Source organism: Microtus pennsylvanicus, chromosome 2 (assembly GCF_037038515.1).
Source record: "Microtus pennsylvanicus isolate mMicPen1 chromosome 2, mMicPen1.hap1, whole genome shotgun sequence".
NCBI lineage: Eukaryota > Metazoa > Chordata > Mammalia > Rodentia > Cricetidae > Microtus > Microtus pennsylvanicus.
In genome coordinates, this window is record NC_134580.1 from 37,836,292 (window position 1) to 37,861,846 (window position 25,555).

At 42.5% G+C, this 25,555-nt stretch overlaps 1 protein-coding gene across 4 annotated transcripts in view; it reads right to left on the bottom strand.

The window, feature by feature from the left end:
* The window catches only part of Khdrbs3 (KH RNA binding domain containing, signal transduction associated 3), a 138,932-nt gene that overhangs the window by 82,251 nt on the left and 31,126 nt on the right, over nucleotides 1-25,555 (bottom strand). For all 4 annotated transcript variants that reach the window (XR_012909630.1, XM_075960876.1, XM_075960874.1 and 1 more), the window contains exon 2: nucleotides 3,709-3,827. Coding sequence is in view for 3 of the 4 variants with exons in the window: in XM_075960876.1 (XP_075816991.1) it covers nucleotides 3,709-3,827 (119 nt within the window). In the remaining variant the exon portion in view is untranslated. The remainder of the gene's footprint in view (nucleotides 1-3,708; nucleotides 3,828-25,555) is intronic.

The following is a 25,555-nucleotide window of genomic DNA, read 5'->3' on the forward strand; positions in this document are numbered from 1 at the left end:
ACACACACACACACACACACACACACACACACACACACACACACACGCCCCAGAATAATATGCAAAAAATCTGAAAATAACTCTTGGAGTAAATGGGGTAAAAAAAAAAACAGGCAAGAGAAAAGTGTAATATACATGTTAATTACTGTAGCTGACATTAAAAACATTTACCTGGTGGAATTAATAAAAAATGAATACAACAGAGAAAATAAATACAACAATGAAAATCTAATCTGAAGAACAGGAGGAAAAAGCAACCATCAAACAAAAATGTAGCTAACAAAAGCAAGCAGAATGCTAGGAATGATTTGAGGACATCAGAGGGAGTGCAATGGCCCCACTGAACTCTAGAGAGAGAATCACAATATGGATGTGAAGGAACAGTATTTAAAATATGATGAAATGGACAAGCCCCATAAAAATGACTTTTTCAGAAAAACCCAATTAGCAAATATAACTAGTGTTACAACAGTCAGTTAATTCATCACCAAGCACCAGGCCAGGCAGCTCTGAGAGAACTCTACCCAAGTCTTTGAAAGAGACAGCAACGAAGAGCACTTTCTCACTCACTTTATAGAAACAACATAAAACTAATAACAAAATCCTACAGAAATATTACATACAAGTTGTAGGACATTATCACTGGAGAATATATCTGATTCTGAATCCAGAAGTATGCAAATCAATGTCTTTATCAAGTAGCCTTTAACAAAGGATTAATTCGAAGCAATCAAAACTTAACATTTAGTCTGTAAACAAGGTAAGCAATACCTAGTATTTACCACAACAAAGGCAAGAAAGCATTCAGCAAAATTCGCAGTCAATGTGGATCAAAGTTCTCAGAAAAGATGAAAGGGACAGAAGCAGCTTCTGGCTCCTACCTGGAAAAAAAAGACCTAGGAGAAGCTGGGAGCTAATGCAGGCACAATTTAAAGCATGCTCACAAGCGCTCAGGGATGGGAGTGCCAAAAGCTACCTAGATCTACAGTGCCCAGAGAATTCCATCAATTTGCATTTCCAGCATTAACTCAAGAGTATCACAAATAATTTGTTTTCAAGATCCCCTGAAAGGTTGCCAAGAACACCCCCTAAAAATTACTTCACCCAACTGGTGACTGAGATGAACCTAGCACACAGGAAACACCATGAAAGATCTGATTAACAGTGCCCCCAAACAGCAGGAAGTAGTATGGACAGAACTATGCCCATATTCCCAAATAGTTTATAATTGTTTGTTTACATTTAAAGAGGTATATACTATAGAGATAAATAATTTGCTTTGGTACAGATATTGGCTTATTGATACAAATTTAAGGTCAAGTTTGTTATATGTATTTCTGATCTTGATTAAGGTATTGTGAATGTGTAGCTCATTTTAAAATGTAATGTATAATTAAGAAATATAGGTTAATAGAGAATCATCTTTAATAATCAAGCTTGTAGTCATGTTCTATTTTCTAGATATATAGAGATATATTTCAGTTAGATAGGTATTCTTCAAATCTTTCAGAATATGGCACTTAAATGTTTAAAAAATTTAGGACTTTTTATGATGGTGAAGTACATCTGCTCCTGGCAGCACCAATTATTTCAAGAGGAAGATGGGCATTGAAGAGGCTCCTTAGTCATTTGGGCAAGAAACTGTTCTTGCCTGGACATGCAGGAACTGCAGAGAAATGACTACTGAACTTGCCTAAATGTGAGATGATCCTTCGGGGTTCCTGCTTCATGAAAGAGTCTGTGAGACATTCTAGAGGACACAAAAGAAAGTGACTGACCTGTCTTTGAAATTTCCGCTGGAAAAATCTGCTGGATACTATGGGCCTATGGGCTGAAGATTGGATGCTCCAGTGGTACAGAAGAACTTTGGGTGACTGTCCAGGCAGCGAGATGTCTCTATCATTTCTAGAGTTTTGGAAGTTGCTTACAATGTATTTCCTGTTTACTTAGGTAATATTATATCCTTCTGGAGTCTTTGATGGAGTTGAAGAATTTATAATTATAGTTTTCCTTAGTTATAATAAAAGATAAAGTAGATATAAATATTGTAACTGTAGTTCTTGCTTGATACCTGTTTTGTTAGATGTAGTTTTGCTCTGTTAAAGTTAAAGCCTTCCTTTTTGTTTAAACAGAAAAGGGAAAATGGTGTAGGAGGTCCTCCTGACTATGTGTTGTTTTCATTAATGAATAAAGAAATTGTCTTGGCCTGTTGATAGGACAGAATTTATGTAGGCAGGGAAGACAGAACTGAATTCTGGGAGGAAAAAAGCAGAGTCAAGGAGACACCACAAATCCACGGCCAGAGATAGACATGCCTTGCTGGTAAGCCACTGCCACGTGGCAATACACAGATTAATAAAAATGGGTTAAATTAAGATGTAAGACTTAGCCAATAAGAAGCTAGAGCTAATGGGCCTATCAGTGCTTTAATGAATACAATTTCTGTGTAGTTATTTCGTGTGTGAACTAGCCGGGTGGCTGGGACAAACAAGCGGGCTCTCCTCCTACAGAGTAACTGGCTTTCTGTACCTACTGCTAAAGCTACAAATTATGCTGCTAGGGCCAGCCTTTACAGGGGGGCTAAACTCAAGGTCTCATGCCTGAGCAACAAACATGTTACCCACTAGTCGCCTCCTCAGTCTCTCTACCTGATTTTATAAGCCATGAATGCCATCAAAGCGTGAACTGTCTTGCACCTTGCAAAGGTCTCACCTCCAAACATGATTAACAGTCAAGTCTAGGGTTAAGTTTCCAACAAGGGACTGCTGAAGGACATGGCAAACCCACAAAAAAGCTCTAAGTTATACAATTTACAAAACTCATTTGAGATGCAATACCACCCTTAATGTAAAAGCTAAAATGATAAAAGATTTGTACCTATGACCTGAAAACAGCTCCTAACAGTCAGTCATCAAAACACATGCAGCCAAGAGATAAATGGGTCAAAGAACATGTCCTTCACAACAGTAGGCACAAACACCCAGAGCTGTTAGTCATCAGAGCACAAGAAAAGACCAACGTAAAACAGAATGAGTAACAAAGCCCCGAGAGTGCAACACGCTGCAGAGGGAGCCCAGGCAGGCTCCATCCAACTGCTTTACCTACGGATACCACACGCTGCGCAACTACTTCAGGGGGAAAAGAACAGGAATTCTTCGAAAAATTGAACGTAGCTCCATTTTAATACTTGGCATTTGGCCTGACAAATAAACCTACCTGCAGAAAATGACTTATAATAAATACAACATTCCTGCAATGTAATGTATAATAAAATCCAAGTGAAAACTGTCTAAGCTAGCCCCAGCACAGTGGGTAAGGATTCTCCCTCTGCAACTCAAAGAAATGAACACTACATAAACCTATGAATAAACCTATATATGACCACATATGACACCTGAGAGAAAGTCTGTGCCAACAGGTGCTTACGCATGCACGTGCCTGATACAGTTCTATGCATGTCACATAAACAATCACAGTTCTAAACCACTCGATTTCATATTTTAAATGAGGAAACTGAAAAGAAAGGCAGGTTGTGTACTTGGCTAGGATGACATGACTCCACAATTTATTCTGATATCAAACAAACAAGCAAAAGAATCAAATCACTAAGTTCACTATAAAGTTTGAACTAGCTTCAAATGTGTGTGAGCCAAATAGCCTCTGCTCCCCGGGGTTCAGGACAGCAGCAGCCCATGGTTCACGCCTTACCTTGGGAAACTGCTTCACAGGAATCAGCACTTTCTGTCCCAGCTTCATGTTCTTGTTTATCACCACGTCAATGTACTTCTCTTCATCCTTGCCTTCTCCTTTCTGAAACTTTTCTATTTCTGTGGAGGCAAAAAGAGAGCCATGAAGCATGTGACACAGGGCTGCAAGTATGGGGTCTGGCTAGCTAATTGCGGAAGGAAACCAAAGGCAGAAATGCAGACTGTTAAACTGACATCATTTTTTCTAGTAATGACACATCTCCTATTCTACCAATGAAATCTTCACAGATGAAAAAGGCACAAAGCACAGCTCTCAAAGCAGCCCTCAGCTATACGTGCAAACGAAGGGAAAAATGGACAAAGACAAAATCAAACAATTAAACAGAAATTAATGATTAAGCCCCCTGGGAGCTCAGATTAGCATTACTCAGCACCAGCGCCCTAGTAACTGCTCTTGCCTGGCATTCTAAAGCCTGTACTGTCAAGAATTGGCTCAAAGACACAAAAAAGAAGAACAAGGAGGGGCATAAGGGGGGGCTGAAGGGAGGAAAGGGAAGGTGGAAAATTATTTAATCATAGTTTTGTTTCATTTTTTTGTAATTTTTTTAAAAAACTGTCTCTAAGTTGGTTTGGAAATCCTATTTCTACAAACATTTACTGTCGTCCAGCACCTGCCATGGGCAAGGCTCAGAGTCTAGAAAGAGCATACAATGCCACTCACTCTGTGTATCATCTACAGCCCCTGGTTCGGGTGCTTCCACTACAAGTACTTTTATGACCTTTCACCCCAACAACTGCAAGAGACAGGCTCAGAGAAAGAGCAAGAGCTAGGGATGACATGCGTGCACAAAGGGGGATGGCTTGCTTATTTAACTCTCTCTCTCTCTCTCTCTCTCTCTCTCTCTCTCTCTGTGTGTGTGTGTGTGTGTGTGTGTGTGTGTGTGTGTGTGTGTGTGTGTGTGTCTGCCTCTCTGTCCTGGGAGACTGTGGGTGCAGTCGGCGCAGTATGCACACATGCCCTACTCTCGTCCAAACTCCAGGCAGAATCACTGGGTACCTGGCTGGCATTAGAGGTCTGACGGTGCCAGGAGACACTGCAACAGGAACTAGAGTGCTGGGGAAGGATATGAGAGGAAGGAAAGCATCTGTAGATGAGAAATGCTCATGCATTTCCCATAAATAAATACCAAGTTGAAAAATTTCGGAGTCAATGGTAGGATAAACTAATAAGTTTTATTCTTCAATAAGAAGCACTAAGTCCTTTGGAGTAACCCAGAGGAAGAGTATATGGAAACCTATCTTATTGACACATGGCCCAGTGGTGGTTAAGAGTGGTAAGTATAAAAGGGGGTGGGGGTAGAAGGAGATGAACTAACCAAAGCTAAGGGTTATGAAAACACTTTATGGAAGCTTACCAGTTAGGACAATAATTTTAAAATGTATTTTTTAAGTAGTAGTTCAAATGGAAGAAGTCTGCATAAATGGTCAGTGCTGCTCCAGGAAGACATGGCTATTAAACAAAAACTGCATCACCAGACAAAAGATATCTCCCCAGAGGTCTCCAAAACAACACAGGCTACAGCAGCGCTCTTGGTTGCCCACCAGAGCCACAAAGCAAGACCCAATTGCTGAAGACATCACATATGTTGGCCAAAGAACATAAATTGTTATCCTACAAAGAAACTTTCTCATTACTCATTAGCTTTCATTAGTAGCTGCAGTTACCTGTATAAAACGAGCCAGCCGAAATTCCAATATGGATGAGGGAGGAACTTAAAAGGCCTCCTACCTAATGGAGGAGCCAGGAGCCAAGGGAGACTCATTCTTTGGGGGTGTGGCCATTGGTAGGCTGACTAAGCTCCAGTGGTTGGCCCACTCCTTATGCACTTATGAGCAGCATTAATTCATCTTAGTGGAAGAGGGGGGGGAGTCATGTAGTTGGGAGGGAAACAAGTAATTAAACAGAAACAAGTCAAAAGTCAGCTGCTTCACTGAGTATAATCCAAGACTCCAGTTTTAATTAGTAAAAGAAAATAAATCCCACCTTTTATTATCTATTCATGTAATAATTAGAAATAATCTTTGACAAAAGAGTTAACAAACTAGGTAAACTAAAATTTCCTTTAAAACAACTAGGCTGTTCCCCATTTTTCACGTTTGTGTGAGATGCATGTATGCTTTGACAGAGTGTGAATACAAGATGCATGCATGCTTTGACAGAGTGTGAATACAAGATGCATGCATGCTTTGACAGAGTGTGAATACAAGATGCATGCATGCTTTGACAGAGTGTGAATACAAGATGCATGCATGCTTTGATAGAGTGTGAATACAAGGGAGCCTGGGTGCACATACTCGCATACAGAGGTTAGGTTAGTGCAGGAATCATCTTGATAGCCTGCCCCCACCCTGACTTACCCACCGAAGCAAGGTGTCTCAATCAAACCCAGAGCTCACTGATATCACCAGTCTTGTTAGCCAAGCTGCTCTGGGGGTCCTGTCTGTGCATCTGTGGCATTTACATGAGTGTCTAGAGATCTGAACTCTGGTCCTCACATTTTCAAGGCAATCACTTGAACTACTGAACTATCTCATCTCTGTAAGCCAATCAACTACAATTTTATTGTATGTTTATTTGATGATTATAAGTAGTTTTGATGTTTTCAAGAAATCCAGCAAAATACAATGTGTGTGTGTGCGCGGGGGGGGGGGGGGGGGGCGGGTGTACAACGGTACCAGACAACCTGCAAAATCAAAACAGTTGTCTATGATTGGATGCCTAGCCTATGTTACTCAGGACAGAAAAGTAGCTCAGATTCCTGAAGCTCCCCACAGATTCATGTATCCCTTTTGCTGGCTATAAAAATGAAGTCAGCAAGCAAGGACCCCATCAGAGTTCCTGGAAAGACGCCCTGGGGCTCTGACTTTCACTGCTCTAAGCTCACACCTGGTATCACACACCTTCACTGAATCCACAGCCACCTTCCCACTCAGAAGCAAACCAACATGCGATGAAGGGTTCAGAGAATACAGAGGTAGGTAATGCTGTTTTCAAGTCACAGACCCAAACCGCTGTTATTTCAGAAACGGTTCCAGTAACGTCTGCTTTAGTCTCAGTTGGTGCTTTGTTTGAATGTGAAATGTCCCCATGGGTTCCTGTGTCCTCAGCTGTTTGCATGCTAGTATAGTGTAGAAGAGTAGGAGATGGGAGTCTTGCTGCAGGAAGTGGTTACGGGTCGGGGGAGAGCTTGAGAATTTAGACTGTGCTTAACTTTGTTATGCGCTCTACACTCGCAGATCAAAGGTACATGGGACCAGCAGCCATACACTGCTACCTTGTGTTACCATGCTACATGGATGCACTATATTCCCTAGAACGATGGGCTATCTAAACTCTTCCTATTTCCGGTTGCTTCTTATCAGGTATTTGGTCAAAGCAATGAGAAGAGTAACTAATGCTGTTTGTTAATCTGTTAATTTCCTGGCCCAGAGCTTCTGAAGCAATGGCCTCTTTTTAACCCAATACATAAAATATACCAATATATACAAATCCTCTAAAAATATAGCCAAAGATATAAGTTCACTGTGTATACTCATTATCTCCCTACAGTAAATAAGAAAATGGTAACCTAAGTAAAATGCTGCATAGAGGGGAAGGAGTAGCTTTGTATTTTTAAATTGTGTGACTATTATTATTAATTTAAAAGTATAAAATTTAAATTAAGTTGTAGAGAATTGTTTTAAATTCAAAAAACACCTTTAATAAATAAATTTTATAAGTGAAATGTATAAAGAGATGGCCACACTCAAGTTTTACACTTTGGCTGGGAATGAAAAGCTCTTCACAGCTCACTCGGTCCTCTTCCTGGGCTTCTGCACTGGACCCAGGAAGAGAATCCACCTGGAATGCATCTCACTTAAATACAGAGAGGTTTGGAGACTACATGCAGAGAGCCTGGAGAATCAGTAATATTTTAATGGACTGACATTCACCAGTACTGAGACAATACCAACTAGCATGTACCTAAAGCCTATTAAGTTCTGAGAACTATCTATGAAGAGAATCCGCAGAGCAAGGCAGAGACAAACATAATATTGTACACAAATGGTACAGAAAGGAGTGACTGCTTTGAGATGTGCAAGATTACTTAAAAACCAGAAAAAGTCAAGCCTAAATTCTTAAAAGGTCTGGTGAAGAATTCTAGGCAAAGGAGTATGGATTTCTCAGTGAGGGGGTGCAGCCCCAGGAGACATTACTGCAAGGGTGCTCATCTACACACTGAGAATCCCAACTTTTACTAAGGTCTCAAGCTTTTCTTATAATGTTACAAAACCTCATGATCACAGAAGTCTTGGTGCCTGGCCCTGGGTTCTCCCAGAATGCTGGGCATAGTAAGGTGGAGACGAGAAGGCAGGCCAGGTTCTTAGCGTCAACATCAGATAGTGACTCACAGTTCAGTAACAAATGGGGAGCTGCACCAATGTCAGCGGGTGCAGCAGAAGCATCCCAAAGGAAAGGAGACTGGGCAGTGCATACAAAGTGAAAAGTAGGCAGGTCAACATGAGGACTGCAGATGGCGCACTCAAAGTCATGACAGTAACACAACAGAAGGAACTTTTACCTGGTGTTTCACGTTTACAATAAAGGCCCCTACAACAGGGAGCTCTTGAAGGGCAGCATTTTTTTTCTAGTTTAACTTTGTAGCTCTAGAACAACCCAAAAATACAGTTCAGTATCTAACACCAAGTTAAAGCATACCCAGACCCCAGGCCTCCCGCTGCCCAGACCCACAGTCTTCTACTCCCCAGAAGAAGAATGGGGCCCAGGGAAGACAGATGCCGATCCCTACGCCTTTGCTGTGTCCATCGTCTAGTACTGGCACAGCAAGGGCCACGTGCATGGTTTCTAGATGCCTGAGCAGCTGTTTTAAGATAGCTGAAACAAGCTGAGCACACACATAAACGGGTGGCAGCCAACGATTGAGTGGTCTTCTAAACATCATGCTTTAGTAGTGTATAAAAGGTGCTGTGCCATGAGGCTGTGCTAGACCTGTGAGAGAACACAATCAGCCAGCTCCACCAAGACAGAGAGTGAAGGTAGCAAGGCCTTTACTAATGGAGACCAGCCTACAGAGCGGAGAAGAGGTGTGAACCACAGCCTTTACTAATGGAGACCAGCCTACAGAGCGGAGAAGAGGTGTGAACCACAGCCTTTACTAATGGAGACCAGCCTACAGAGCGGAGAAGCGGTGTGAACCACAGCCTTTACTAATGGAGACCAGCCTACAGAGCGGAGAAGAGGTGTGAACCACAGCCTTTACTAATGGAGACCAGCCTACAGAGCGGAGAAGCGGTGTGAACCACAGCCTTTGCCAATCACTACAACTAATGTGACTACCAAGAGGAGTCACAAAATCTATAGTAAAATGAGGAGTTCATGTAAGAAGAATGAAATACATGCTCAACATTCAGAAAACAAGTTCAGAGTAAGCAGAACAGTACAGTTGGGGTTCAAGATTGATCTTAGAGACAGAGACCCACACTGGAGCACTGGACTGAGCTCCCAAGGTCCCAATGAGGAGCAGAAGGAGGGAGAACATGAGCAAAGAAGTCGGGACCACGAGGGGTGCACCCACCCACTGAGACAGTGGAGCTGATCTATTGGGAGCTCACCAAGGCCAGCTGGACTGTGACTGAAAAAGCATGGGATAAAACTGGACTCTCTGAACATGGCGAACAATGAGGGCTGATGAGACGCAAAGGACAATGGCACGGGGTTTTGATCCTACGTAATGTGCTGGCTTTGTGGGAGCCTAGCCAGTTTGGATGTTCACCTTCCTAGACATGGACGGAGGGGGGAGGACCTAGGACTTACCATAGGGCAGAAAACCCTGACTGCTCTTTGGACTGGAGAGGGAGGGGGAAAGGAGTGGGGGGAGGGGGAGGAGGGTGGGGGGAGGGGGAGGGAAATGGGAGGCTGGGAGGAGGTGGAAACTTGTTTTTTTTTTTTCTCCTTTTCTCAATAAAAAAAAAAAAAGACTTACGGATTGCATTTCCAGCCATCAGAAATACTATGTAACAGATAATTACAGTTTCACTGCATCTGCTGGTCTGAAAAGAAAATTTTAACTTCTAACCTCCTAAATGTTTCCCTTACAAATTATTTTAATTAAGTAATGCAGGCCTAAAGAAACACCTCTTGCATCCAAACCAGACATTTTTCCTGCTAAAACCTACCTAACCGCCAACGACTCACTCAACTCATCATCTTGCAAACAGTGTGCCATGAGAAGAAACAAATGACATGGCAGAGTAGACACCTGTCACTGCCTAGTAAGGATGGGTAAGCTCCTCATAAATACATGTAAGCACATCATTAATGAAGGAAAAAGTGGCACTCTAAATAGTAAGCACTCTTGGAAACAAACTAATTTCTATTAATTGGAACAAATATTTTTAGAGAAAATACATAAGGTAAAAACCTACACATAAGGAAATGACAGTCATACTGATCTAGAAGGACAAGGAAAGAGGAAAGAAGATGAAATTACTAATTTAGCATCTCGTGGGTAATTAAGAAAGCCAAGTAATTCTGCTGGGCACTGGACTGTATTTATGGCTTACTTCCCATGCAGGTAATTAGACAGAATCATCAATGCACAGGAGAACCTGCCTATGACTAAGACGCCCTCCACATCCGAGGCCTAGGCCTCACTCCTCACTCTGTCGTTACTACTCTCCAGGAGCGACTCTGATTCTGAGTACAAAATAAAGGCACCTTAGATTGTCATTACATTTGGGGACACTCACAGTGTTAATGCAGGTGTGGCAGAGGAGCAGAGACTAGAGACTAAAACATCAAGATTAGCGTACAAAGTAGCAGACTAGGAACAGAAGACAGCCTATACCCAGGCTTCATTTGACAACAGGGCAAAATGGGAGAGGGGCTCAATATTTTGGGGCCCTTTCCTCATCTCACTAGACAATCCCCATTCTGGGAGCCCTGACCTGAAACTCCACATATAGTCCAGACTGGTCTGGAACTCAGTTGCCTTTCTCTGTCTCCAAGCACTTGGATTAAACGAGTATGTCACCACACTCTACTGTTTCTATTTCCAGCCAGTCATGCAGCCCTCACGCAATTCTTTGCCTTAAGACATTAGAAGCCTGGCACTCAGAGCCCTCTGAATATGGATTCCTAATCTTCGTTTCCCTGACACTCTGGGCTTTCACTGTTTCCCTGACCACCAGGCTGAACTTAAAAAGCGGGAATTTTGTTTTGTTTTGTGCGTGTGTGTGTGTGTGTGTGTGTTTCTTCCCTTCCATTTCCCCTCTTCCTGGCAAATGGTCAGATTTTAACTTGCATGTCCTACTTCCCCACACACAAACTTTAATAAAACTGTCTTTGGGGTCAGGTGTTGGAGGCACACACCTTTAATCCCGGCACTTGGGAAGCAGTGAATTCCTCTGAGTTCCAGGGCAGCCTGGTCTACAGAGCAAGTTCCAGGACAGCCAGGGCTGCGAGCTTTTGTTTACAAAAACTACTCTGTGATTTATTCATTCCATTAGAAGAACAATAATGCCAGCATTACTTAAGATGGCTGTCTACCTCCCTATATTCCTATAGAAGAAAAGAGAAACAGCTCTGATAGCACCATCTCTCTGGAAAAGAAAACACACTGCACCTTTCCAATGGAAAAGAGCCAACAAGAACAAGTAAGAACCCGCCTAGCCAGTGAAATGGCTTCCTGGCTTCCTCAGACACCTTGGCAAACTCTTTTTTGGATTCCTGCAGCCTAATAACCTCAGGGTATGAGGACAGTGGACTGGAGTGTGTTCCCTGAGTCATATACGTGGGGCAGTTTGTACAGTTTCTTTATGTATTTATCCACTTCTGGGAGTTGACTCCAAAGCTTGGCTACAGTGTATAATGTCAGGAGAAACATCATCAAAGGGTGACATTTTTCTGCTTAGTGCCTGCACTTCCCTCATACAGATGCCGGGCTCAATGGTAGTCCTAGTTTTAATTCTGAGATCTCTTATATAATTTTTCATCAGGGCTGTACTAATTCACATTTTCCCCCAGAGTGTAAAAGGTTTCTGCACCACTGCCAACACTTGTCTCTGTATTGTTTGTAATGTCCTCTCGATTTCTCCTTAATTATAGCTCTCTGTCTCTCTCTCTCACACACACACAATGACATTACAGTAAAGAAAAATACAAAGATATGCTTGTCCATTGCATACTGAAATCTAAGTTTGCCTCCTTATTCTAAAGCCTTCAGAAGTTACTATGTTCTGGCTCTTAAACACTAAATTATTAATAAAATTGGTTGCTGCAATTTTGAAACAATAAGGACTAAATAGTAAAGATAAACTGGATGGACCCTAACCATCCAGGAATCTAATGGAATCTAATGAGTTCAGCAATTAATATATCCTAGACAATATAATGGAAGTTTTCTATACATTTGGTCCTTATACTGCTCAGAACAGAAACTACCGCTTCCCTGCTCCCTAAACAAACGGCAGAGCTGAAGTGTGCCTCTAGTGCAGGCTGAACCAAATTCTTCTGTTCCATAAAATACCACCCTTTAAATAGGATGGTTTTGAGACAAAACAAAATCTTCCAAGAAGTACGCAGACAGAATAGACTAAGTTTATTGCCCGGGAACTTCTGTATGGAAAGGAAATTGACTCCATTCACTGACAGTCACTCGTACTAAGAAATCCAAGAGAAACAGCAGAGGAAGTTCCAGACATAACAGCACACAGCCAGCCAAACATCTGCAACCCCAGCTGTGCACACGGAAAGAGGATGGGAGACTGGGTTCGTGGTCACACAGGTGGGCACATTCCTCTGCTTCAGACAACCTTCATCAGATAATACGAAAAGGAAGATCTAAAATAACTATTTGTGACTCAGTGACTACACAAACCACAAAAAGCACAAGCGAGAAGATGGAGCTATGCAAGGATGACAAGAGAGCCAAGCTTGTCTTTCCAAACCGAGTAACGCCCTTGGCTGGCCCAAAGACTAAAGAGGTTATCTTTCATATAACTCAAAGCATTTGTCAAATATTCATGAAGCTCACAGACTGTGTTTGACTAATTATGAGTTAGTAAGGATTTAAGTCAATACTGTACAGAAGAAAGAATTGCTATTCAAGACTGAGAAAAAGAAAATCTACCTTTTCGCTGTACCCAGGGGTTAAAGCACATTTCTCACTTTTAATTGCAAACACCATTAAGTACTCTGCAAAGGACCGTTATCTTAAACAATTATCAGGCTCCGAGGTCACCAATTAGAACCCTGCAAGGATTTGAATTAAAAAAAGTTTTATGATTAGGTGGAGTAATGATCCAAGAAAGAGATTAGTTCTGTTCAGACCACACTCATTATAAAACCCATTTCCTTTGTGTGAAGATTCAATGTCTTTCTCATTTATCCCGCTGGCATTATCACACGTTGAGATAGAAATATGACTGCACTAATAACATTCTATAACAACCATATCACACAAGAATTTTACTCTCTATTACTTTTGCGGCTAATAAGATTACAAATGAGTATTTTTCTGTTGGTTAGATGGACAATAATAAATACAGTGACCGATTTCAAAATAAAATCAAAGTAGAATTTATCATCTGGTTACCACATGTTTAGATCAGGTCCATAATCACATACAAAGGTGAAAGCAAAGAAATGTTTGGAAAATGGTGTAAGAGACTAAATTCCATTTATTGTATGATATTATCTGAAGGGGTCACTCTTGTTTCAAACAACTAGATCCCAAAGGAAACATCTAGAAGAGATCAAAGGCATCAAGGAATCTTAAGAGATATGCCCCTCACCACATACTCAAAGACCTCCCAACACACTTTAAGGCTGAAATGAAATATACAAACACACACACCGTGCCCAGTCATGTTAGCCGCCTGGAAACTACCAAGTGTAAGATACTGAATAACAAAATACTATGGCAGCATAAACGTCCTTTCTGTCAGATTTTATTTAATAAGCATGACAGAAAGTTAACATACTTCTGCCATATCAATTAGCACATGCTGTAATAGTTATGGCCTCAGAGGACATGACACATCTTTATATAGATGCATGCAGAGTAAACGTATATCCTAAAGCTTGAGAGAACTCTCCCGACAAGGTTAAAAGATTTAGGTTAGTTAAGATGCATCCCAAAGGTTTTACTTGCCAAATATACTCTGAGGCTCAATGTGTGACTCACTCATTACTTATAGGGCCTGTCTGTGCAAGTGACACAGAATCATATGAAGTCTACGTGACTACCTTAGGAAGGTGTTCTGTTGTCTATTTTTTGTGTTAAGCACTATTTGATGAAGGTTAATATTCATGAGGATGCCTATGTGTTTGTCGTTGGATTCACCTTCTTATTTAGCTTCTCTAGGAACATGAATTATAAGCTCAATGTCCTTTATTTATGGCTAGAAACCAAATATGAGTGAGTACATCCCATTTTCCTCTTTTTGGGTCTGGCTTACCTCACTCAGGATAGTGTTTTCTATTTCCATAGCTGAACATAGCGGACAATGAGGAATACTGAGATCTCAAGAACAATCGCAGTGGGTTTTTTGATCCTACTGCACGTACTGGCTTTGTGGGAGCCTAGGCAGTTTGGATGCTCACCTTACGAGACCTGGATAGAGGTGGGCAGTCCTTGGGCTTCCCACAGGTCAGGGAACCCTGATTGCTCTTCGAGCAGATGAGGGAGGGGGACTTGGTCGGGGGAGGGGGAGGGAAATGGGAAGCGGTTGCGGGGAGGAGGCAGAAATCCTTAATAAATAAATAAATTTAAAAAAATAAAATTAAAAAACAAAAGCACTATTTGATGATCTGAGCTAGTGACAGGCTAAGATGAACACCCCAAAGCCAATAGGACCAGAGATCCATTGGTGTTTTTGGATCAGGTGCTGGGTTCAGCACCCATGGCAACCGGCTCACCAAAAGTCACAAGACAAAGGCAGATGAGCAATATAGCTGAGGTATCACTACTTCATTAAGAAAGGAAAACGGGGAAAAGCCTAAAGAATTCTACAGAACGGGCAATAATAGGGAAAAGGCTGGTCAGCAATGCCTAGTTAAGCAGCTAAAATTGCTCCAATGCGTATACTATAGGAAAAATGACACAGGGAGAGAGTAACATTGAAGGCATAGGAGAATCAGGACAAAAAGGGAGAAATCGCAAAGGCACATCAATTCCATTTACAGGCATGAGGACTCTAACACAGAACAGCATTTGGCTAATCTAGAAGTGGCTGCTTTAGAGCTTTAGGCTCACCAGGAACCCAGTCTAGAATAGCCTCTCAGCAATGTCTGAAGCGTCAATCATCTGACAGCAAGCTGTATACGAAGGTTCCTTTCAGCCTTGAGATTTACACATTTTCACAATTTGTCTCACTGACTAGCTCCTAGACACTTAAAATTGCTATTCATCTCGGAAAATCCGAAACCCCTTTCTGCACCTTGAATATAGACAGCATGCATCAATACAGACAGCTGAACAGAAATAAGTAAGCGATGATATTCTTTAATGACAACCATTAAAAAATAGCCAAGATTAGAATTAACAAAATAGAAGCCACTGTCACTTCTTGTCACAAAAAGAGCTCCGGTGTCAGTTATTAAACTGTTCTCTAGCTCCACACCCACTGAGGTACACCCGGTTGGAGAATGGGCAGAGGTTCTGCAAACCCCACCTCATGGTCTAAGTTTCTCTCACTCCAGCTCAGTCTGTCTTCTTATACCGTGTCTTTTGTGTGGTGCTCATGGTTGCTGGGACCACCGAGGCTCTCTAGAACTTCTAATATGGTGTCTAGAATGCAAGACTACAGTCAGCTTTCCCCACAGCTGAAGAACTTTCCAAATGAGCTTGTCAGTCAGGATCTGCCCAGGTAAACAGAAATTACACCAGCTGCTTCAGTAGAAAGGATCTAACACAAAAGACTGCACAGACAGACAGACACTGAGAAAATGCAAAAATGGAGAATACTGAAGTCACTTAGAAATAGTGCCACATAGCCAGGCACTGGTGATACATACCTTTAATCCCACACTCAGGAGGCAGAGGCAGAGGGATCTCTGATTTTGAGGCCAGGTTGGTCTAACAAAGTAAGTTCTAGAACAGTCAGTGCTACACACAGAGAAACCCTGTCTCGAAAAACAAAAAGAAGAGAGGGGGGAGGGAGGGAGGGAGGGAGGGAGGGGGGGAGGGAGGGAGGGAGGGAGGGAGGGAGGGAGGGAGGGAGGGAGGGAGGGAGGGAGGGGTAGTGCACTGCAGACTGCAGCAAGCCACTGGAGGAACAGAAGGAAATAGTTTGCTGGGATGCTTCTGAGCTGGAACCAAGACTCACTCTTTGCTCTCCTCAGAACCTGGAAATGACTCTCTGAGGAAACACAGTTTTTGAAGGTGTATATGGTTTGGGGGAAGCCCAGAGGCTTAGACCACCACAAACTACTGAGCCCAGAAACAAAATGAAAAGGAACAAAGTCCTCACCAACCCAACAATAAGAAATTTTATTGTTTGCATATTTGGGGGTTATGAGTAGATTGATAATTTTTTTAAATCCAGTAAAATATAAAAAAGAAAAATACGGGTGATTGTATCTGACAACATATTAAAAATCTCAAGAGAGCTGACTGCTGTCTATGCCTAGCCCCAACGAGGAGTTACACATTTCAAACGCACGCTATGTAGGAATAAATGAGATTCCCAAAGGTCCCCCAAATGCATATGGCCCTTCAGCTAGCTATAAAAGCAAACAGAAGCAGAGACTCCCTGCCCAGCACTCTACCACAGAGTGCAACTCAATGGGTAAAGCGGTAAGGGACATGTTTAACAACTGACGTGGAGTCCGTCTGTGAAATGAAGTGACAGCGACTTGTTTCGTGAATTCTGATCTTGGCTATTCTATAACGTTATCAGTCTCACTGTGCTGACATAAGGAACATCACCCTTTATTTGTTCTCCTCCACCCAGCAGGTGTCCTGTGAAGGGAGGAGCTCCAGCTTCCTTCTAGGCATTTTTTTTAACCTTCCTACTGCTTATAGGACATCAAAGACCTTCTGATTTGATTCTTCTAGTCTCCTACTTCTTGAAAAGCCAAATAATCTCATTTTTTAAGATTTGTGACTTATTGGTGGTGATGTGGCACTAAACACAAGACCCAAAAAGTGTCCCTGGGCACAGGGCATATTTTTATGGCATCCCTGGAAGCTGCCGAGTAGCTTTCTTGTTAACATCCTGGGTCTAAATTCTGAGAGTAGAGAGCAGAGGGTAATCACAGTACGGCCTCTCCACTGTGTTTATTTGCTTCCCCTCCTCCCAGTAGGTATTACAATGATGGCCATCACTGTTCAAGAAAATGTAATCTTGTATTCCATCAAGAACATAGATGTTCTTGATGGAATGAAACCAGAATGAATATTCTTGGAGGCTAAACGATCTGAGCTAAATTTCTGGTGTCCCCTGTGAAAGGCACAGGGAGACAACTGCAGGTGATGCTCACCTTGCAAAAGGTACCTATCAGCGTCCTGGTTTGCGTAGCACAGTAAACATTTCTATGAATATATAATCATTCACCACATTATTCAGAGAGAAATGTTTATCATCACCAAACCATTTGCTATTCCAAGAACTAATTAAGTTTACAAACTGTGTTGTGAATACCAGAAGGCAGTGGATGTACAAATCATATTGTTAATTATGCTTCTGACAAAGGAACTGTATTACAGGTATCACATGCAAGCACTGTGACCAGCCAAGTCCTTTAAACTCTATGATCTCAAGCCTGGGAACAAATGAAGCCAAAACATGAGCAAAGATGGATGTAAAATGAAGTTGCTTAAAGGAAAAAGAAAAAATAGCCCCAAGTGATGCTTGATGGAGCTACTGAGTCACCTATTTTGCTTATGGTATTCTCAGAACATCATACTAACCTACAGCCTCAAGATAGCACAACTGTCTAGCTTTTTAGCACCTGCAGTAAGAGCATAAAGCAACAATAACAAGGAAATAACTTAATTTAGTAAACCTAAGTATTAAAAAGTGGGTTCAAATTATAAACCGGTCCTTAATACGAAAGCAAAACATCATATAGGTGGCATCTGGTCACCCTATCAGTTAGGGTACTGGTATCTGGTTTAGAGCACTTAAGATTAATGGTACGTTTCTGGTACCACACCTAGAAACCACACATAGAAAACTCTACCTTTTGCTCCCATATTTCTTCATGGCCTAATGAAAATGCCAGCATCAGAAATGAGATATTTTTATGAGTTACTAGTCAGTACTGTTATGGCCAGTGTTCTTGATGGCCCACCAAAACTAGATGGTAGAACCCCCTGCTGAAGATTTCACACACTCTTATACAGGATATAGAGAAATCCAGCAAGAAATGAACTGAAGACTTCCTCCTTGCTGGCTGTAATACACAGTGTAGAGAAGTGTTATATAGCCTGCTGAGGGAGAGAGCATCAGTGCAGGTGTGGACCTTGCATGTTACACCATCAATCTGCCACACTGATGCAACAGGAACACATATGTTGTGAGGGGAGCCAATTAGTCTCTGGACTAGAGCCCTGCTCTACGGTGAGAAATACATGCTTGGTACTGTAAACCTGGTCAAAATTTCATGGCTGGGAAGGCCACAGGCCCTACAGTTCTACTACTACCCAACAGGCCCTACTACCGCTGTTCTGCTAAACAGACATGTTGTCAAACTGCCTTTTAAATATTTACACTTATACACAGAGATTAGTGCTGTTCTCAGCCTTGATGGGAGAAGCTTCTATTTACAATGAATTGGGGGGGGGGGTAGAAGCTCATGGCTGCTTAGGACGCCAAGAATCAGACTGCTGAGTGCTCAGTCCTAAACTACACAGCCAAATCACACCTCCTAATGCTCAGAAAACATATCAAAAGAGGAAAGAATATAAGAGCCAGATGATAATGAAGAGGGCTACCAAACACTACCTTCTGGGTATGATTAACTCACTGCAATCAAGGGCTCACAGAAGCTGTGATTGCCTGCACAAGACTGGGCCTATTAACAGTTGGTCCTGGGAGTTAATGAGGTCCCATCCCTCCCTGGGGAACTACTGACTACTGATGCATGCAAAAAGGAGGGGGTGTCATCATCTTGATTTGTGTGGCAACTAGTGAGTTCATTAGGGCCCAGTGAACAGACCCACAGCCAAGCTCTTGCAGATGGCCATGGTAAAACCCAGTCGGTCACAAAACAAAGCTTAAAGACACCAATGTGGAAAAGGGACTTGTAGGAAGAGAGGGGGCTGACAGACTATAGAGAGGGTGGGTGAAAGAATCATCATGCATCACATACATACCACTATCAAAAGTAAATTTAAAAGTCTTTAGGAAGTTTTATCTTTTTTAAAAAAGAAAGGATAGTATCTAGTATCTAATGGTAAAAGTAAAAGGTAAGGAAATCATAGACAAGCTAGGAATATTATAGACAGGCAGGAAGTTCCATAAATGCTTATCCTAAGCTTCTACTATGGCATGGCTTAAGAAATCTAGGAAGGTACTTGTATAGATAGAAAAGAGGGGTTTTGAGATTCCCTTACATGCCATGCAACCACTTACCATTAAAACACTCCGGTAAAATTTGGCAAGTGTAAGGTATGCCTATATGAACAGGAGTGAAAAATTCATACAATACATGCTAAGTCAAGGCCACAAACAAAAGACTGCAAAGGGTGAGAAAGACTAACAGTGTACCACCAAATGTGTACTTGAGAGTGCAAACTAACTTGAGAAGATACACAGACTCTGTGGCTAGAGAGTTCATTAAGCTGGGCAACAAAAAAACAAACAAACAAAGAGCTCATTAAAGAAGATTTCACTATATCACAAAAGGATCAACAGCAACAAGGCTGGGCTGGGCTGAGCGTGATGATACATGCCTGTAAGCTATGCACTGGGAAGGCTGAGGTACAAAGATCAGGAGTTCTTGAACAGCTTCTACCAGAGCCCTGCCTCAGAAGAACAAACAATAGGACAAAACCAAAACTCCTTCCACACCCCTTTCAACTTTCTAACAGGATGGAGCAGCAAACTCCACTTTGTTGGCTCACAGAGGCTGTCCCAGGAGAGGGGATCAACTATACCTTGAATCCTACCTGATGCCTTCACTACCTTAGAGAGACCCTCTCCTCAAGGGTCTATAAACGTCAGGATATCCTTTGTCCTGCCAGCTGCTATTGGATCCCTTATCCCAGCCTTCCCTGCTGTGAATGACCCAGTAATTAAAGGACCTGATCCACCTCAGAGCATCTCCCTCGGAACATGGAAAACATCCTTATTACATAAAATGTGTTTTTAGACAACTGATGAACCAATTATAAATCGTACTATAGGATGAATTAAAAACGTGTTTCTTCCTCTCAAATCTGTGCACTCTATTCTGTTCTTTTCAAATGCACTCAGCACTTCAGGAAATGATTTCCACAACTAAGAAACATCACACTAAAAGTTCTGCCCAAAAGATTCACTCGGTGGCTAGGATTCTATGAGACTTGCCAAGTGTGAAGGCCGCGGCTTATGCTTTTATGGATTCTGGCTTCAACGCCTGAGAGGTTCAAAGTTCCTAAATTCTAAAAAGGAAAACAACAGAATGAAAGACAAGGAGGTAGGAATTCAATCAGCTTTGCTTCTGTTTGTTTTCTAAGTCAGTATCTGCTCAGCCATAACACCATAGCTGAAGCGCAGAAGGCAATGAGAGCAGCCTTGACTGAGTGCCTACCAGACAAACATGTAAGAAACTTTAAATGATATGTAAATATAAAAACATAAACTAAAACTAATCCACACGATTCCTCCTTGACAGAGGCAAATGAAGGAGAATCCGTCCGTTCAGGCGCATAAGGGCTCTGAACCTTCCTGACTAAAGCTTTTAATCAGAGCAATAATTACCACATTCTTCGATAAGAGTATGTATTGGAAGCATGATAAACTTACAAGTTTCTACTAAAGCCTAGCTAACCATCTGACTCATCTTTCAAAACCGGTTACTATGTTGTATTTACTGTGGATTAGGAAGGTCTGTCTTAAACAGTAAATTCTAGTCGTGATTAGTATGGCAAGCACTGAATACTTGACACAGCAGAACCTAACCCAATCCTAAAACTTCAGTCCCTTTCATTTCAGACACGAACTAGCTAAGCAACCGTAACTACCACCTGTTCTGAGGTCATTCTTTTCTAGGCAGTATTTCTGAGCCTCCTATCTCCAGGAGTGCCCAGTCTTTAGTTGGGGAAAAGCCCTCCTCCTGAGAAGAGAGGGGCAGGTGTGTTCTTTCCAGACAGCTGCTCTTCCTGGCAGCCTCCCTCACTTCAACACTGCCCTCTTCTTCTTCAGACCTCTTCACCTGCTAATGAAGCAAGTTCTAGTTTGTGTAACCAATGCCAATTACTTCAGAAAACAGAGGACCAGGAAGAGACTCAGAGGGAGCAGTTATCGTTCACATAGAAACCATGTCTTACTTCTACCCTTCTATTTTAAAAATGTAGGCAAACTACCAGACCTTGACAAATACCTCCACCTCACAGTGAACTGAGTTTCCTGACCTGGTCTCTGCACTCACAGCCTTCAAAGACTAAAGGAGTAAGTCTGAATGTCATAGTTGTGATGCTTCTGTCCTCAGTAACACAGCACCTGTAGTTAAGTGAGATGCTGGATCTCAAAACAGAGAAATACGGTTTTCTGAGACATATAGATACACACACACACACACACACACACACACACACACACACACACACCACACACAATCCCAAAGGTTAACCTTAACTTAATGTTAAAGCTTAGCAACTAGTGGGGCTGGAGAGATGGCTCAGCCATTAAAGGCTAGGCTCACAACCAAAACACTAAAGCTAGCAACTGTGAGGTTTAACTTAAATGCAACAAACAATTGTTTTTCTATTTCATTTAAATTTTGGGGTGGCAGAGGGGATAAGGACTACATAAAAGGGATTTTTTCATTTCTGCATAATAAAAGACTCTCCTTGATCAAATAAAAATCCACAGTAAATTTCTCTCCTCCTGGCAAGGTTCAAACCCAGAAAGATGAAGTGAATAAGATAATGCACTGAAACACTCTGATGTTTCCAGAGTGGGAATTAAGGACATCAAATAACTGCAGCGAAGGGAGGAGCTAAGACGAGCAGGTGATAAGCCCTAGCAAAAGCGGGGCTTGCTAGCTATGCTGTATCTGAGAATTTACAAAAAAACAAGGAGATTATACTGAGAGATCAAGTTTCAGATGGAAAAAGGGTGTAAACTGCATTTTACAGAAAAAGAGCACACAGCCCAGCAGATTTAATATATCAGAGTGTGTAGGCAAAAAGGCTGGTTTAGGAGCTGGTCAGATGTGGGTAAGCCTCAGCCCCTTAGCGCTCGATCCATTTCCCAAGATACTTAATCTCTGACTCCCTCTTTAGTCACGTGGCTGCAGATAATAATACCCCTGTGCAAGACCACTGTAATGAACTGAAACAGAAAGCTAATATAAGCAAGCAATGCTGAAAGCCAGAAACAGGTATTACCGATTATTTCTGTCTTGACATTTCATGTATTCTCTTTGAAATAACATAGTAAGATACAAAAAGGGAGAAGGCCTTTAAAAAAAACCCTACATATCTCAACCACAACTGCAACATCAAAGTTCTTTGTGCCTTCCACCTCTTTTCCTTTCCAATCAGACGCTTGCCCACACGAATGGGTGACCAAACTGCCTGTGGTTGTGGGGACAGAGAAATCCCATACGCAGTCAATTTCAAGCCAACAGTGAACAGAACCACTGCAATAGTTGCCACACCCATTCAAGCGTGTGTGTGTGTGTGTGTGTGTGTGTGTGTGTGTGTGTGTGTGTGCGTGCGCGCACGCACACACACACAAATGATGAAAATGCTTTTAAAGATTTTAAAAACAAAGTTCTGTCCAGGCAAGAACACAAGACTCAAGCTAGACAGTATACACGGGGGAGGGGAGGGAGCATGCCCACAAGCCCTCTCACTCCCATGTGATCTGAACAGCAAGCAGGTTTACTTCCCAGTCCCTGTCCTCAGCTCCTCAGAGAACTTGCAAACAATATACTGTGGATGGCTGAATGCATGAGTGCCCTCTGTGCACTACTGATATGAAACAGTAAAGCAGCTCACCTCCAGCCAGCAAGCTGGCAGTCACCCTATCTACTGGGCATCTAACAATGCTGGAATCTAAGTCTGCAGGATCCTCCAAGAAACAAGACACACTTTCTAACAAATAAAGCTGGGAAGTCAGACATTCGAGAGAGTTATAGCGAAGGGCGATTGGTGTCGTGACAGGTGGGCACACAGGGCTACAAAGATTGTATCGGAAGTGTTTTCTCCAGCTCACTCCAGGGTTAAAGGAGGAGAAAGTTAGTTCAGAGATGTTGTTGGAAGGCTTTCAGCACAAGAGCTGCGACCAGGCCAGAATGCAAGGTTAGGACAGCTCAGGAGGCCTCTGGCGAGGCATTTCTTAGTGATGACTAAAAGTGCTTCTATCATCTCAAAGAAAATGTTTTATGTACTGTCGAGGACATTCCTAGAAAGCTGTGTCTGCAGAGATGGAGTGATTGATTAGAACACAGTGATGTGGAGAAGTAGAGGCCAATTCCTTATCCAGGCTAGCCTTAGTCCCCCAAACAGCCAGCCCTCCCTTGCCCTCCGCTGTGTCAGACCATCTCATGACTAATAGATAAAACATTTGGCACCTATTTATTTAGCAGACCCCTTAGTTTGCAGCAACCCCAAAGCTGAGCATATCAGTGGCTGGGAACTACAGAAAAGCTCCCCATCTTGCTGTCCTCGCCCTTCTCGTGTATCCACGAATGTATTTTAAACATGCCTTAGCTTGACAGCTTCTTTGTTCTGTTAACCTATAAAACTTCATGAAACTGTGTTCACTTGAAGCATGGAATTCGGGGTAATCTACATCTGTGTTCCTGAGCCACCGTCACAGAAATATGGCTCCAGGATAATAATCTCATATTCTCTTTAAGGAGAGGGCTGTGTGTGCCTCCAACAATATACAGGCTTCAGTCTCTCAGAACAGCATAATGCAGGTAGAACTGGGTGTTTGTCTGAGTTTGTGACCCCTGAAGCTATCTTTCCCTTCCTATGCAGCCTGCCTTCAGTGAACACCTGAGAAATCACAAAGCCAGGTCCACAGGCAGCAGAGGAAGGGGAGGAAGCCACACTACACTGTGGAAGCTCAGTACAGAGGACAAGACTTCTTCTGTCTTAGCACACATAAGCCACAGGATAGCAACCCAGTTATTAGCAGAATGATATATTTTGGGGAGTCAGATGAAAGAGCAAGAAGAGAATTTCCAACTTTATGACCTCATATAAGCAACCTGCTTATTGGATTAGCACTTTCCTCATTTTTAAAAAGGGGATAAAAATGGGTTGCAATTGTATTGCCTAAAAAGTGCGAGGCCATGGTTCTGGGTTTCCAGAACCATCAAGGAAGAAAAAAAGCAGGTTTTTTTTGTTTGTTTGTTTGTTTGTTTGTTCAAAGGCTTGAGGGACAAGGTTTACTTGACAGGTTACTGACACAAGATGGGGGTTCACTGCTTGAGCACCCACTGAGCAGATGCTGAGGGCAGGTGCTCACTAACAGCTGCTCCTTAGATGGGTGGTTACATTAAAATACCCTCTTCATTTGTTCTTAAAGACTCCACAGGCTATGCCTATGGCTCACTTCTCCAGGCCAGACAAAGAGCTTTCTGGAATGACACTTCTGATTGGTGAGAGATGCTTGTGTTAAAGGTAGTGAGTTTGAACTCATACAGAAGGCAAACACTTAAAACCCTGGAAGCCTTGGCAGCACCCACAAAAACTCAGTGACAAAGGAGAGAAAAGGCCACATGAGAAGAAAGCTGAGGTCCTAAGATAACACCTCTGCAAAAAACCCTTCTGGGCTGACAGCTGAACTGATATTCTGAAGGTACAAGAGATGCTCAGAGTCAAAGGAAGTGTCTGCATCTAAAACCCAACAGTACAACTGTGTTTGAAAGAACAGTCAAGCTTGTAAACTGATGAGCTCCATTTTGTGTGCATCACAATCCGAGCCATGAACATAGCCCCAGTCTTGCCATTACTCCTCCCAAGGAGACAGCACCAGATCTATGAGCTCCTCCACCTGGGCTCGCTTTAGGGTCCTGAGCAGTAGGGAGCAAATGAAGAAACAGACCTGTGCTGTGGTGATGCAGCGCCAGCCGCAGCAAGGCTTCTGGTGTGTGTATGGTCAAAGAGCACAGCAGGCCAAGGGCACAAGAAGCATTCCAGGTGCTCCCAACATGCTTGCTCATGGGCCAGGTTCTAGAAAACCTGCTCCTGTGGCTCTAAGAAGCCAAAGCCAAGGTGAACCTGCTGACAGTTAACTGGCAAGGACTTAAGCAACACCAGCCTGAGTTCCTGTTGCCAAAAGCCAGCAACAAGCATCTAGCAACCTGGCCCAGAGAGACCCCTGCTGAGAGCAGGCCCAACTAGTCTGATGGTCACAAGGAGTCCAAGTGAGAATCTCTAAGGCAGGACCCACTAACCACAGAACTATGAAGGACAACACACCAGTTCTGAGGTACGTAGACTGGAATGGTTTAGCATATGAAAACAGACAGCACAGGTAGCAAGATATGTGGATTTTCAGCATAGAATTACCATGCCTCCATGGTTTCTTGCATCTAGGAAAACAATCTGCTCAAGAGCTCTCTTCACTGCACCATTTTCTTGCCAGGGTTTATTCATTTACTCCCTTATCATTAT